The sequence below is a fragment of the Microcebus murinus genome, chromosome 18, assembly GCF_040939455.1.
Source record: "Microcebus murinus isolate Inina chromosome 18, M.murinus_Inina_mat1.0, whole genome shotgun sequence".
NCBI classification, from domain to species: Eukaryota; Metazoa; Chordata; class Mammalia; order Primates; family Cheirogaleidae; genus Microcebus; species Microcebus murinus.
This window is the reverse complement of record NC_134121.1, coordinates 43,666,778-43,683,233: the sequence shown is the minus strand read 5'-3', so window position 1 is coordinate 43,683,233 and position 16,456 is coordinate 43,666,778. Positions and strand designations below refer to the sequence as shown.

Below are 16,456 nucleotides of genomic sequence, written 5' to 3'. Positions count from 1 at the left end.
CCAGGGCACGATCTGGGGCGTCATGTCATGCCAGCCTCCTTAGGCTTAATGCTGAGATGGCACTCCCAGGCGGCTGACATGAAAGCAGCCTCATAAAAGGGTCAGCGTCATTAGGGTGATGAACCAGTTGGTGCTTGGAGATCCGGGGGGATGAAAGGCGCCGGGAGAAGACGCCCTGCGTTCCCCTAGCTTGGCTGGGCAGGGCTTCCAGGGAACGATGAAAGCTAGGGGAACTGGGCTCAAAGTGTCTCTTCTTGCCGTTCCCGGGAGGAAGCTGTGGACAAGCTCCAAGGTTGGGAAGGGAGCAGTGGGGACTCTTTCCCTCCAGAGTTTTTGGTCACCTAGTCCCTACTTAACCCAGAATCCCCTGAGCTTTACAGCGGACTCTCTAGGATTGGAAATTGCTATGGCAACAAGGCTTTTGGAATACTGAAAAAAGCCAAGCCCTAGAGAGGCTACACCCTGTTGTAATCCCCCTTTCCTACCCACGGGTAAGGTGGCGCCCCCTACGCACAGAAACCGTCCCTGGGCCTCCGCTCCGGCGCGGAGACCGCCGTGGACCTCCGGGGGCGGGAGGCCGCTCTGGCCCCAAGCGGAGCCTCTCGCTGGTAGACGGGCCCGAGGGAGCCCCTCTGGGCGCGGCGCCGCTGAACTGCTCGATGCTCCAACCGGAAGTGCTCTTCACCGCCTGCCTCCCACCTGGCTCTCTGGTCCCGGCGGTAAGATGGCGGCTGCCGCGGAGTGCGATGTGGTAATGGCGGCGACCGAGCCAGAGCTGCTAGACGACGAAGAAGCGAAGAGGTAACCGGGTGGCAGGGTACTGAGGGGGGACGAGCTTCAGCTCCGTTGTTCAGGGAAGCCCGTCCCTGCCAGGCTGCAGCCTCTCAGCAATTGAGGCGATGCCCCGCCCTCCGCGAACCCCCCCCCCCATCTGAGATCAAGTCCAGGTGGAACCCCTGAAGGGGCACTCGTCGGGGTCGGCCTTCCCCTCCCGCTTCCACTTGTCTGGGGAGCAGAAGTACGGCCTTGTTCTCCAGCTGAGGGGAAGGTCGTTCTTTTTGTGGAGGCCGGGTCTCTGAGGGTACGGTACCTCAGAGATTTGTTGTGAAGTGGGGGAGGCGGCGCGGCGTTGATGACTTCTTGCATCGTCCTCGACCCCCGCCTTCTCTTGTTAACTTGTGTGCATTGTTGTCTGTCTGCACTTTCCATGTCTAAAGCCCTTGTTCCCTTATTCCCATTTCCCCTGGTTATTATACCCCAGCTACCGCTAGTCTGGGTCCAAGGTGATTGTGTGTCTCAATTATTGACCTGGTTGCCCCCAAGTTACCCCAGAAGTCGAAGATGATAGAAAAAGGAGAGTGAAGGGTTTATCTCATGTTCTACACGTCCTCTTCCCCCATCCCTCCTGGATGAGATCCTTATCCCTCCCAGGACTGTTCTTTCTTAAGTTAAGCAGCAAGAAGAAGGGCAACTGCTTGGGCGCTGTTGGCACTCCTAGGTAGCCGCAGTGGCTCGAGATTGCCAGTCGGGACTAGCCAAGGCAGCTGCTGAGTGAGTGGTTTTCGAGAACACTCTGGATTCTGGCAGCAGCTAAACCAGGTTAGTGGAAGTGGGGGTGGAACACAGTTGTGGGTCATCATACTTGTTCTAATCCTAAAGCAGAATTAATGAAAAGGTTCTGGAAGTTTTGAAACCCTTCCTTATCACCTGCAGGTTAATTTGATCCTTTTGTTCAGGATCAATTACAATATCCTTAGTCTCTTCTCATATATTTTATTTCTTTATGCCAAGCCCCTTATGTCTTCAGTCTGGGTAATTTAAAGTGGTGATGTAGAATTCTTTCATGAGATCTAAAATCAGGATTCTGAGATTTTTACTATCCAAATTAGAAATATAAGAAGTACTCATGCACAGTGAATAGTTTTCAAGCTAGTCAGTATCTCACGTTCCTGACCTGTTGGGAGCTGAGAGGCTTAACAAAGTGTAATAAGTTAGAGATACCAGAGAAGCCAGAACACCAGAGTCCAGTCTGTCTCTTTTCTTAGTTTTGAGTTTTCATGTTGTTTCCTACTGCTTTCCAGATATTTAAAGTTAAGCATCATTAGCTCATTTACATCATTAAGGAATTACAAAATGGGAAACAAAACTCCTCCCAACATAGACAGAGCTTAAATGAAGAGTAGGAATGTATTTGTATTTGGAAAGAGTTCGGTAGTTTTTTGTGCAGTAAATAGGAACTTGACCATAGGTAGTTTTAAAAACTCATCCTACTCAATGTAAACCTCTGATATAGAGAGTCCCTAATTTGGGTTTTATTTCAAAGGCCTCTGTGTAAAGCAAATCATTTTTCTTAAAAAAATCACAGCCTTAGAGGATATTCTATTATAAAATTGTAGTAAGCTAAGATATATTAAGAAACATAATATAGGTAATACTGTAATGTGACCACATCTCACAAAATATACTGTTTGGTAGCAGTACACCAAAATAATGGAGGGTGTTGACTTATGTTAACCACGTTATTTCATGGAATTTATTTGTTTTTTTTTTTTTTTTTTTAACAAGTAACTGCTGGTCTATATTTCATGGAATTTAAAATGTCATTGACTGTAAAATACACAGTTATATCAGTAAGAAAACAAAGTATCAAAAATGCATTCTTACCAAATAGACATACATTTCATATATTTATACAGAGCTCTGTTAGACATTAAAAACCATAGATGTTTATTATATATCACTTCTGTGCACAAATGAAAATAGGTGAAATAAAAAAATTAGTTTGACTTTTTGTCATATAAGGCATCCTTAGCAGGGTAAACATTAGGCTCTGCTAGTATGAAAAGGCCTTGTTTATGATTTTCCAGTGCTGAAAATGGAGTGGAGATTTAGAAGCTTTGGAGGGAGGTGGTTTTATGTTTTTCATGTTTTCTGGAACCCTCCTGTGTAGGCATAGCAGAGGGCAATGGGAGGGACATCCCTTACAAGTTCCCTTTTACCCTCTGGCTTGGTTAGAGTTATTTGGCCAAGTTCCTGTCTCTCTCGTTACAGTCCTACTACTAGTTCACTTAAGGACACAAGAGTTGATGAGTCTCTTGGGTGGTTGTTGTGAGGTACAACAAGGAGTCCTTTTCTTCCTTACGTCTTAGCTCAAGTGCATCCTGCTGCTGCTGCTAAACTGTCACAATCCCACAGGGGGCAAAATCAGAGGAGCTTTTAAGACATTGGACGTCATAGTTGCGGTATTTTAAATGGCTATATGTTTTATTTCCTTAGCTTTAGTGTCTCTAGAGAAGAAAGAAAATAGATTTCTTTTTTTTTTTTTGCCTGTCATTATGACAAAGTTATAGCAGCTAAGAGGCTGAAATAAAAGATGTGTTAGCTGGCACTTCAAAATCATGAAGATTATTTGTTTCCCTTTGCCCACCAGAACAGATAAAGCTACTTAGGAGCCAGAAGGTTAAATTTCAGAAGTTTTGCATTTCAACTAACTTTCTTGGGAAGTTGCTGGCTGCTTTACCTAAAATGTGAATACCTTAAAGTTTTCTGGGCTGGGGAGCAGTTTGGTCTCTATAGGTAGCCTTTTATTATGGGAAACGTGAGGGATTTCAAGTGTCTCAGTGTGTACCTTGTGTGACTGGACAGTGAGGTCTAAAAGAATCAAGGAAGCCATACCCTTAGGAATGGGGCCATCCTTTCCTGATTCCTTGAGCTGATAATATTAACTTCTCTGTATCTGTCTTCCTGGTGGATCAAATAAGAGCAATTATTCATAGGCCCTTCTTAGTATATAGATATTGTAAACTTTTTGTGGATTAGGATTTTGCCTTTTATTTTTCTATCCATACTACTAGTGGGAAGAACTAAACCTTGAATCCCCATCCCAGGGTCTGCTGTAGTTGCTGTTTGTTTGCTGCAGCTTCTCAGGGCATTCTGGAGTTCCTAGCCTTACTCAACTGAAGACCTGTGGGCATGCCTTTCCTCCCCACCCAGCTTCTTCCTTACCATGTTTTAAATTCTCAGGAATTTGTTGTCCTAATCTTCTTCTAGAAGTTTCAGGGCAGGCAGCTAGACATTTCAGGAAACCTGCAAGCGAAATGGGAATTTATCTTTGACCTTGAACCCAAATCAGTGAGAAACACTTCATTTTCATTTTGGTATGCTTTAAGTGTGGTCAAAGATGAAGAAATGGGAGATGGGAAAAATGAGTCATGGTCAAGGAAGGGATAAACCCTAGGAATACAGAATCCTGAATATGGGCAAATTAATTGAACACTGATACTAATAAGTAGCAGATTTGTTAGATAAGCATAACTGAAGCAAAGGTAGTATACAGAGGAAAGTTCTCTCTTATTCCCTTAGTTAGATCTACATATTAGCCAGTGCCAGGGAAACTGACCAATTTTGAGAAAATGTTAGGCTAAGTGAGTGGCAGTTGCTCTAGAGTCTAGTCTAGTCCCAACGACCAGAACTCTGATTGGCTGGAAGCCCAGCCTTATTGTACATTCCAGCCAATCAGGGATTAGTTTAGTCATTGAGGCTAATATTTTATTAAATAAAAGTTTTTAAAAGCCGAGTACTGGGCACTTGCCTTTGCCTTCTTTCTCTAGGACTTTGGAAGATTGGAGAACAATGGTCAGCAGCTGCCTAGGTGCCTTGTGGCCTGATGCAAAGTCCCTCTGAGAACCCATTTTTCCTTGCTCCATTCATGTTTGGTCCCCTTCAGTGCTGAGTGATGTGGAAGTTACTTAGAGGTCGTTCCAGGTATTCTTTTAAACTGTGTGAATTTCAGCAGTAAGAGCAGGATTCAGAGTGTAGTTAATACAGTAGGCTATTCATTTTATTGGAGTGACAGTTTTTTCCTTCCCCCAGCCAGATCAAAATGGCAGTTCCTGTGTTTTACCCCACTGTTGGCAGGAGTGTGAATGGTTGAGGCTTTTGAGAATGCTAATAAGAGAAATATATGACTTTCAAAGCCTGACTCTGAGACCTAATATTCTATTGGCATGTGACTTACAGTTTTTGTGGGGAGGCTAGATTTTCAGATAAGCTGTGTTAACCATCTCTCTGATTCTTATATTATTTTTGGCGAGGGTGTGAGGGGCAAACAGGACCCTCTCTTGATTTTGGGTTTCTGTCCTGAGAGTTCTTCCTATGATAGTTTGCTCTGAAACTACCTGTTGAACTAAGGAATCAGGAGAACTTAGAGAAACAAAATACCAGTTGACAGTCCAGGCTCCCCACTCTGGTTCCCACTTTACCCTCCCCCCTGCAAAAAAAAAAAAAATCAGAAAAATTTTTACAAGTTTTCTTTTTTTTTTTTTTTTTTTTTTTGAGACAGAGTCTCACTTTGTTGCCTAGGCTAGAGTGAGTGCCGTGGCGTCAGCCTAGCTCACAGCAACCTCAGACTCCTGGGCTCAAGCGATCCTTCTGTCTCAGCCTCCCGAGTAGCTGGGACTACAGGCATGCGCCACCATGCCCGGCTAATTTTTTTCTATATATATTAGTTGGCCAATTAGTTTCTTTCTATTTATAGTAGAGACGGGGTCTCGCTCTTGCTCAGGCTGGTTTTGAACTCCCGACCTCGAGCAATCCACCCGCCTCGGCCTCCCAGAGAGCTAGGATTACAGGCGTGAGCCACCGCGCCCGGCCTACAAGTTTTCTTAATTGTACTCCCTCAGTTCTAGATTTTTGATGGTTACTGGTGTCTCCATAAGTGTATTGAGAAATGTCACAGAATGGGGAACCAAGGGAGGGAAAGTGGTGGGTTTGGGGATATGTTATGAAAACAAGCCTCTGGCTAATGCTGAAAAATCAATGACTTGTGTCCTCAGAGCAGCTTCAGAGAAGCTTGTTTCTCAGAAGTAGTTTTATGGTTGAATCTCCTCTCCCCAGGGGTAAAAGAAGGTTAGGTAGATGCCATAGATTGTGACACCTCTCATTTAAGAACTAGTCAAGTTTAAAATTCACGATTGGAGGCATCTATTTGGAGGCATCCTGTGTGAGGGGCAAACAGGACCCTCTCTTGATTTTGGGTTTCTGTCCTGAGAGTTCTTCCTTGGACAGTTTGCTCTGAAACTACCTGTTGAACTAAGGAATCAGGAGAACTTAGAGAAACAAAATACCAGTTGACAGTGCGGGATCCCCACTCTGGTTCCCACTCTACCCTCCCCCCTGCAAAAAAAAAAAAAAAACTCAGAAAAATTTTTACAAGTTTTCTTAATTGTACATCCTTCTGCCTACAGTGGTAGAATTTCTGACAGGATTGAATTGGTCGATTGCTTTTTCCCCCACTAAATAAAACAGTCGACTCCAGCGCACTGCCTGGTGTCCTTCCCTGCTCGAGCAGTAGAGAGTGCTACTGCTTAGAGGCTTGATCTGTGACTCCTCTTGGTGCATCTTGGGTCCCTCCTGGCTCTGCCTGTTGAGGCTTCCCCTTGAATGTCCACACACAGAACAATTTGAACTGGTGTGTTAAGGAATTTTCTTCATCTTTGTCTTCCACCTTTCCTCTTTTTTGTGGGGAAGGGTATAGGAGATTGTTTTAATTGTGCTTTAAAGTGAAAGCAGAAGTTGTCTATTCTGTAGGAAATTGGGTAAAGTAAGCTGCATAGCAGATAGCTTTGCTAACAGGTAGCAGTTGGGATAGAGCCCCCATCTGTTTTAGCTGGACAGTTACGAAGAACCCAACAGAGTGTACCTTGCAGTATTTGTGAAATTGTTCCAACTTGTATATGGCTTCCACTTATCTGTGTGAGACTTACATTGACATTTCACTCCTAGATTAGAAGATTTAAAAGAAAGAAAGAAATGAAATAACTTGCTTTTGCTAAGATGGAGTAGAAGTCAGACTCCTGGGCTGCTTTTACTTTATTCTCTCATGAAGGTCAGAGAGAGTACAACATGAAACAGGCCCTGTGACATGCCCTTGGGGACAAGAGGTCTCGGACTGTGGGATGGAGGAAGGAATTTCTACTCTGAGACTGGCCAAGATCCCATAAATTCTGAAGGGTGGAGGACATTTCTAGATGAACGGGCAACTAGTAAATTTGACTAAAAAAAAATGGAGCACAACAATCATAGAGTAAGGTGACATTTTGGAAGTAGTGAGTATAATATAATGCATAAAGGATATTTGACTCATTGGCTGTATAAAGTATTATTGTTAATAGCCTGAAGGGGAAAAGAAGGAAGAAAAAGACATCTTCTAAAGTTCTTACTGCCAGTAAAATATTTTCAAAACTCAAAAGCTAAAAAAAAAAAAAAAGTCAAAAGCTACTAATCCTCTACTCTAATGAAAAAAATCATTTTGTCCTCAGTTGTAATTTTAGCAAAACTAGATTTTTTTTCCTTCGACTTCAGGAATAGCAGAATACATCAAGAAAATGCAAACAACCCCCCCCAAAAAAACCCCAAAAACCCACAAACAAAAAATTCATTCAAGCTACTGCATCTGTTTTGATTTAAACTATTAATACTATTGGAAGAGCTTAACTTTATTAAAAATATTATTCTAGCCAAATACTTGAAATAAAAGCAGTGTAGCATATTTTTTGTCATACAAAAATCCAATCCATTTCCTAGGTTACACAATGTTGCAGAGTAGTGAAACCGTGCTGGTCCTTATTTTTCATGCAATGGGGTAGAATAAATCTTAAAATTATATGGTACAAATGATGAAGAATCTCATAGTTTTAATAATCTACAAATACATGGTATGTCAAACAGTTCCAGAGAGAACCCTGCCATGTTAAGGACATTTAAAAAACTATCACCTGATTAAGCCTGCATTAGTGGAGGCCCGAAAGTTTCTGAGTGCCTATTTAATTGCTAAAAGTTAGACTAGTTGGCCTACGGTAGAGATCTTGCTTAAATGTTCAACTTGGAAGTATTTAGAGAGAAAATGGAAAATTTTATAAGGCATCGGATTTGGGGCACATTGCAGCATCAACTGTGGTGTTTTAATGTGTTTTTAATTTAGCTTAGTGCAAAGGTGGCTGCCAATCATAGGCCCAAGTTGTCTGATTTCATCACATGATACTGGGCCCTGCTAAGACCTGTGTGATGCCGAATGATTCCCTTGGCAGTGTGTTAGAGTAATTAGCATCAGCAATGAATGAATGCTGACTTGGGAGAGAGAGAATGTAACTCCCAATGCATGTTCAAAGGATTTTAACCCACATATAATGTAGAAGAGCAGGTTTCAAAGCTGAAATTTTCTTGCTGGTAAAGGGGGCTGATGGAAACATTTTACAATGGCAAAGCAAAACAAAAATGGGATATATTCTCCAAAGGCCAGGCCCTCCAGTGCTGATCCTCTTATGGGAGATCCTCCTATCATACATCCAGAGCAGACAGATTTTTTTGAAAGCCTTTCTTTCAATGGTTGTTTTCGTAAGAATTTGTTGCTATCAATTAAAGTGAAAGAACTGGATTGGTGGAGGTACAGTCATTTCCAGCATCTCTTGGTGAATCAGCACTGTGAACATTATTCTGCTTAGACTTGACCCAAGGGTTGGGTGAGAAACTGGATAAATTAGTTTTAATTTAAAAACCTTGACACTGACAAGATCTAAGGGAAAAAAAAACAGGCTTCTAGGAGTTAGGAAACCTGTGCAGTTACCTTGGGTGCCTCAGCTAGAGGACAGGTGAAATTATTGCCATCACCACTCCTGAAGGCCATTTGAAAATCTTCATTGGAAACGCCTTGAAAAATCTTAAAACGCACTAGAGGTATATTTGCCGTGGTACTATATTACAGGGTTTGGTCTGAATTTAATTTTGTAGCCACAGAAAATAATCTGTCAGTTAGTTTACTCCCTCAGGAATCCTTTCCTCTCTCCCTTTTTTTTTTTTAATTGGTCCAGGTGAACCTAATTAATCCTAATTCTTCTTTCTGAGTACTGATGTGTTTTAGTAGGTACATGTTGTAACTTCACTTGGTTACCAAATGAATTGACCCTGGCAGTGAGTGGAGTGACAGATGCTACCACAGTGCCCTCAATTCCACTCTTAACCAGCTCTTCTTCTTTTCCAGTCCCACACCTTTGACATCTCATCCTTCAGCCCCTTTGCTATGAGGACAACTTGAACAAGCTTCCGGCCTTTCTCAGACTCCCAGGGCAGGACTTTAATGGATTTAACCCTGGAGTTGTCCCTGATGCAGCCTGTTCAGTTCTTGCGGCTGCCTTGCTGGATTCCAAAGATCCATTCTTTCCTCACCTGGTCTCTTAGGGTCAGGGCCATCTGTTAAGGCTTGTTTCTTATTTTGTAGGGAGGTCAAAATGAAAGGGGGATTCCACTTTGGGTATTGGACCTGGAGGCAAAAAATAAGCATTCAGTCTAAAAGCACTAAGTGCTTATTGTTTAGGCAGCTGTTAATCAGCCACGTTTCTATGAAAATAAGTCCTTTACATGAGGCAGTTGTGTGGGAATAGCTAATTCTGGCCTGATGCTATGCAGTATGAGGTTAAAAACATGGTAACTTGTCACAACACAATTCTTGTTCTTTTTGCTGTGGGCTGACTCTACATTACTTGCTTTGTTTGCTCTAGAATGGAATCTACTCACCATTTACTAAAATAAAATGCATTTCTCGGGGGAGGCAAAGTCCAGTTCACTAGATCTTGCATCTTAAAGAGAAAGGAGCCCTGCTCCCTCTGTGACTAATTGTTAGGAATGTCATTTAGCTCGTTTAAATCCAGATTTGAGTTCTGAGGTTGAATTTTATATGCTGGGGCTATTTTGTGTCTTAAAGAAATTTATATTTATTGTCCTTGTTTTATTCCCAGTGGTACAGATTAATTTTCAAAGTTTTTAGCAGTAGGTGGAGGTGAGCATCAGAAAGAAAGCTTAGCACAGTAGAAAGTGTATAAGCTTTGGAATCTGACAACTGTGGGTCACATCCTGACCTTAGGCAAGTTATTTAACCTCCAAGCTTAAATTTCCTCCTTTGAAAAATGAGAATGATGAAGCTCACTTGACTAGTTGTTAGAGAGGATAATGTATGGAAACTACCTGGCCTCAATAATTATTAGTAACATTCCACAGAAATCATCCTTGATATTTTTACCAGAACTCACCACCATGGGAGTAGTGTTTCAGGAAGGGAGGGGCACCTTTCAGTAGTTCAAGAGATTGTTTCACTTTTGACTAACAAGCTTTATACTGCTGACATATTGTCTGTCCAAGTGCCTCTAGATGTCTATTCTTAGCCACTAGCTGACTGAAGAGGAGGCTAGATCTTCTCAGATACAGTTTGGGCCTAGCATCTACTTTAGAGTTTACTACTCCATTTCTTCACAACATTTTGACTCAATTTCTGAAATCCAGTTTGGGGGAAGCTCTTTCTTCAAATCTCTTGGCATGTATGCTCTTAAAAGACAGGCTCCTCAGAGTTTTTCTAGTACTTTGCTTCATTTAGAGTTACAGGATGGTATATACAATTTAGTAAGATTTCAGTTGGTCCTTTAAGTCTTGTAGTTGGGGGATCCTTCTTGAAGACTTTTAATGGCAGACGGCCTCTTTACAGCATTGTGACAGTTGGCATAATAAAATTAATCAAGCAGATTTATGCCCATCACAGTTCAAATCTGTTCACGTTTATAGGTCCTTCCCATTTCCTCCTTTCTTCTAGCAAGCAGCCTTTTCATATTAGTAGGGCTTGCCAGGACAGTGATGGAGAAGAATGGAAGGGGGGAGAGGATCACCTCAATAAAAGGAGGGTGACTTTGCCAGTTTTGTAGTTTAAAATACATAAGTAAATAAATCACAAATCTCCCCAATGCCAGTGTCCTTAGAACCAAGCTGTAAACTCCTATACCGTCACTAAGGTTAAGAACTATGACTTTCGTCCCCACTTCAGACAACCCTGAATTGAGTTCTTTTGTGTGTGTATGTGTGAAGGACAGGAAAAGAAACAAGGATTCTTCCTTATAACAAAAATGTTCAGATATTTAGTTATGTTACAGAAGTCATTTCATTTCATCACTCGGGTTGGGCAGTAGAATGATTTTGGGTATCTTTGATAGAGGTAACTGGTTCTTTTAAAACACTGTTGGTCACGTCTGATTTGATTCCATTTACTTGGTCAAGAATATAATAACCAATTATATAACATCATTCCTTTAGGAAAGTACATTTTTGTCTAATGGCATAGTTTCAAATAAATCGATCTTCGAGTCTAGTCAACATAGTGAGACCCTGTCTCTACAAAAAATAAGAAAAATTAGCTGAGTGTAGTCCCAGTGACTCAAGAGGCTGAGACAGGAGGATTGCACCGCTGCACTTCAGCCTGGGTGACAAAATGAGACCCTGTCTCAAAAAAAAAAGGGGGGGGAATCTTTGGGGTAGGGGAAAATGTTTTCATATAACTCGCTGAATATACAAGGTACTGGAGGGATGATGGTAAAGGAGGCATTAAGTACCCACATGGACATGATGGGCAGAGGGAACACCAGTAGATGGGTACTTCATCTAGCATGGCACTAGCAGCCTATATACCTCCATATGTCCCTGTCATCCAACTTCTTAATCTCTGCTGTCACTCAACCCATCCCCATCTTAAACACCAATACGCTATGCTTTTAACTCCTTGACCACCTGCTTTTGCTCTACTTGTCCTTCCAGTGACAAACACATTAGCCACTTCAGGAGACTAAATCATTAAAACTCTCAAGGATGTGACCCATTTCACATGGAGAAATCAGTTGCCCCTGAATGGAATTACCTATAACCAAATTTACTGTAAGTTTGCAGAAAAGGCAGCAGTCGTGACACAGTGGAAAGGAAATAGATACAAAAATTCAGTTGCTGTGAGGGAATGTCTAAATTTGCCTGTCCTGCAGAAGGATGACTACAGGCAGCAATGGCAAAGCAGGGCAGGCAACATGAGGAGTTTTCTTGATTTAGTTTGAATGTATCTAAGTGATAAAAAATAGCATCTGAAGAACTTGCATTCTTTTATTAGCACCTCCTTTTGGTCTATCAGCCTATTGAATAAATCTATAAATTCCTTCAAGTATCACACTAACTTTCAGCTCAATATGCCAGAGGCTACAGACCAAAGATTGCTCCTATGAGATTACAGGGGTTATTCCTTACATGGTAACATGATTTTCTCTTTCCTTTTCAGAGAAGCAGAGTCTTTCAAGGAACAAGGAAATGCATACTATGCCAAGAAAGATTACAACGAAGCTTACAACTATTATACAAAAGCCATAGGTGAGAAGGACCTGATACTTTTGCTAGAAAATACTTATTTGCCAAATACTATTATAAATAGCTTCTCTCTAAGAAGTAACTTTTTGCTTATTGGGTTGATAACTGTTACTGTGTGGCCTTTGGACTTAATGATCTCATGAATGATAACTTTCTAGCTGGAGCAAGTAGATTTTCTCTTGGTGAATCAAAGGCAATCCCAGAAATACTGAATGTTATGGCAAAAAAATACCCACCCACCTATGTATCTCAGTCTTTGCCAGTGTATCTCAGTCATTGCCTATCATATACCATCTTAGAAAATGACCTTTGTAGATGAAATAAAGTCTTAGTTATCTCTATGCTTAAGTTGCTAGCTTATGTCAATCCCATGTCAGCATTCTCCTCACCTAACGTGCTTACTACAGTAAGTATGCCCATTCACTTTAATATCTCATTACACAAAACACAGTTCATTAAGGGGATTAATGGGCTGCCACTCCCCATTAAAAGATAATCAGTGCACTTTAAAGCTGCAACTTGTTTTATTTTAAAATTGGTTGTATCATTGCTATTTGCACAGGTAATCAAAAATTGGGCTGTGGCCTTTTAAAGAGAATGTGTGAACATTCCTATAGGTCAGTTCCCTTGACATCATTCCGAGGGAGATGCCCCATAAGTTTTTGAAGCAGTGATCTGTGATAAAGTTTGTTTTATATTCTTCTGCCATTCCTGTAGATATGTGTCCTAAGAATGCTAGCTATTATGGTAATCGAGCAGCCACGTTGATGATGCTTGGAAGGTTCCGGGAAGCTCTTGGAGATGCACAACAGTCAGTGAGGTTGGATGACAGTTTTGTCCGGGTATGTAATGGGGCTGTTTGGGGAAGGCTGAGTTGCTACAGTTGAGCTACTCTAGCCCAGGGCTTCTCAGTCTTGACACCATTGATACTGTGGGCCAGATTATTCATTGTTGTGGGGGGCTATCCTGTGCATTGTAGACTGTTTAGCAATATCTCTGGCCTTTAATCACTAAGTATCAGTAACACCCCCGTCCCCAGTTGTAATAATCAAAAATTTTTCCTAACATTGCTAAATGTCCCCCAAAGGGCAAATTGCCCTGGTTGAGAACTACTGCTCAGCCATTTTCATTGCCTCTTGGTTTTGTGTGGGTGTTTGTTATGCTGTTTATTTCTCTGTGCTTGGCCAATCATGCTTCTTTGTGTTTCTTCTTCTAGGGACATCTACGAGAGGGCAAATGCCACCTCTCTCTAGGGAACGCCATGGCGGCTTGTCGCAGTTTCCAGAGAGCCCTAGAATTGGATCATAAAAATACTCAGGCACAACAGGAGGTATGGGTCTGATCCTGTTTATATCAAAGGCAGTGTGGTATATTTGGAAAGAGTAGTGACTTGAAAGTCAGACTAGTCAAAAGTCTAGTCCCACTTTTGTCATCAGTTACACCTGGGTGACTTTAGACAAGTCTCATAGTCTCTCTAAGCCTTGGCTTCCTTACCTGTAAAATGAGTTTTGAATATGATTTACAGCTTTAAAAAAAAAAAATCTGTGAAAATTAGAGGGTTTCTGAGATGGCCAGAGGAATAGGCAAATACTTTTAAGGGACTGATTTGAGTGAAGTTAAAGAATTTGGGTAAGTTCAAAACCTGATTAAATTGGTAGCAGCTAAAACATGTTTTAGTTCCATCTCCAGTCTTTCATCATTTAATGACAGAAATACATTCTGTTAGATGATTTTGTCATTGTGCAAACATAGGATGTACTTACACAAACCTAGATGGTACAGTCTACTACACAGGTAGGCTATATATATGGTATAGCCTATTGCTTCTGTGCTACAAACCTGTATAGCATGTTACTGTACTGAATACTGGAGGCAGTGTGACACAATAGTATTTGCATATTTCAACATAGAAAAAGGTACAGTAAAAATACAATATTATAATCTCATGGGACCACTGCCATATATGACATATAAGTGGTCTGTTGTTGACCAAATGTCATGCAGCACATGACTATATATACAGTTTACACCTGGATGCATTTTAGTGAGAATCTCAAAACTTATGCTCAATCCCTGGTAATACATTGCATTTATTATATGTATATTAAGGCATGAATCTTGTGTTCCTGGCTTAAAGTTTAAACTAGGGGTGAAGTTTGAGTCTTAGCATTTCTGTTAAAGGAGTCATGACTGTGTCTTCATCAGTTTGATTTGTGAAATGTCTGTGGTTCTGATTTTCTTAAAGAAAATCTTCTAGGGGCATCTAGGAGAGGACAGGTGCTACCTCTCTCTAGGGAATGCCATGGCAACATGTGTCAGTTTCAAGAGAGCTCTAGAATTAGATCATAAAAATGCTCAAGCACAATAGGAGGTATGAGTCTGATCTTGTCTGTGTCAAAAGAGGTAGTCTTGTATACTTGGGAGGAGATATATTTACTCATTTGAAATTCAGATTCATCAAGTCCTTGTAGGTTTTTGTGATTGTTGAATGTACAACTTCATTAAAATTTCCTATATCTGATTTTCCAATGTAGTTCAAAAACGCTAATGCCGTCATGGAATATGAGAAAATAGCAGAAACGGATTTTGAGAAGCGGGATTTTCGGAAGGTAAAGTACAGCTATGAGATAATTTCGTCTACTGTTTGTCACAAAGTTTGTGTGTGTGTGTGTGTGTAATAATTAAGAGAAGTAGTATGGTACAAAAAATCTAGAATAGTAAATTATTTAAATTAAGCTTTTGGTTTTTTCTTTTCTTTCCCTCTTAATTTATTTTTATTTTTATTTTTTTTATTTTTTATTTTTTTTGAGACAGAGTCTCGCTTTCTTGCCTAGGCTAGAATGAGTGCCGTGATGTCAGCCTAGCTCACAGCAACCTCAAACTCCTGGGCTCAAGCGATCCTCCTGCCTCAGCCTCCCGAGTAGCTGGGACTACAGGCACGAGCCACCATGCCCGGCTAATTTTATATATATATATATTAGTTGGCCAATTAATTTCTTTCTATTTATAGTAGAGATGGGGTCTTGCTTTTGCTCAGGCTGGTTTCGAACTCCTGACCTCGAGCAATCCGCCCGCCTCGGCCTCTCAGAGTGCTAGGATTACAGGCGTGAGCCACCGCGCCCGGCCAACATTTGGCTTTTTGATAAAAAGCAAAATTAGTTTGTTACTTAAATTTGTTTCTATTGTTGATGTAAGGTCATGGACTAAAAGTGTGCTGGCTAACGGAAAAACCAGTTGGAATTAAATATAGGGTTTGAGCATTCCATTTTTATTTATATATATATAATATATATTATAATGAGAGCTGGCTTCAACTCCTACTTTATGTGAACTGGGAGCTGTTTATCAAAAATAGACAGCTGGGTGTGGTGGCATGCATATAGTCTCAGCTACTTGGGAGGTTAAGCCAGGAGGGGCCCCTGAGTCCAGAAGTTCTGGGCTGTAATGTGCTGTGCTAACAGGTGTCAGCACAAAGTTTGGTATTAGTATGATGACCTCCCAGGAGTAGGGGACCACCAGGTTTCTTAAGGAGGAGTGAACCAGCCCAGGTCAGAAGTGGAGCAGTTCAAAACTGCTCATGCCTGTGAATAGCCACTGTACTCCAGCCTTGGCAACATAGTAAGACTGTCTTATCTTTAAAACAAAAATGGGTGGGGAGTGGGAAAGAGGCCCTTTTTACTTTTTTTTTTTTTAAGTTAGAGACAGGTGTTTCTACTCTGTCATGCAGGCTGGAGTGCAGTGGTGCAATCATAGCTCACTGTAACCTTGAATTCCTGGGCTCAAGCCATCCTTCTGCCTCAGCCTCCCAAGCAGCAGGGACGACAGTCATGCGCCACCATGCCTGGCTATTTTTGTTAACTTTGTTTTGTAGAGATGGGGTTTCTCTATGTCGCCCAGGCTGGTCTGTATCTCCTGACCTCAGTGATCCTCCTGCCTCAGCCTCCCAACGTGCTAGGATTACAGGCAGGAGCCACCTTTCCTTGCCGAGATCTTGTAGTTATGTCTGATCTCTAATTCCTAACTCCTTTTGTTAGATGGTACTTAGAAAGTTTCACTACAGTTTCAAAAGGGGAGATAGATGGCTCCAAAAAGATTAAAAACCACTGATCAGGGACAGCCACAGTGGCTCACACCTGCAATCCCAGCACTTTGGGAGACCAAGGCAGAAGGATCGCTTGAGGACAAGAGTTCAAGACCAGCCTGGGCAACATAGCAAGAACTCATCTCTACAAAAAAT

The 16,456-nt window shown here is 41.5% G+C and overlaps 1 protein-coding gene across 2 annotated transcripts in view; it reads left to right on the top strand.

The window, feature by feature from the left end:
• The window catches only part of DNAJC7 (DnaJ heat shock protein family (Hsp40) member C7), a 35,704-nt gene that overhangs the window by 2,111 nt on the left and 17,137 nt on the right, over nucleotides 1–16,456 (top strand). Inside the window, exons 1-5 of one of the 2 annotated variants that reach the window (XM_020281158.2) lie at nucleotides 505–801; nucleotides 12,134–12,222; nucleotides 12,937–13,061; nucleotides 13,436–13,549; nucleotides 14,754–14,828. In XM_020281158.2, coding sequence (XP_020136747.1) covers nucleotides 725–801; nucleotides 12,134–12,222; nucleotides 12,937–13,061; nucleotides 13,436–13,549; nucleotides 14,754–14,828 — 480 coding nt within the window. In that variant the 5' untranslated portion in view covers nucleotides 505–724. Of the gene's footprint in view, nucleotides 1–504; nucleotides 802–12,133; nucleotides 12,223–12,936; nucleotides 13,062–13,435; nucleotides 13,550–14,753; nucleotides 14,829–16,456 lie in introns of those variants that run through there. The other variant, XM_020281161.2, reaches the window with a different exon arrangement.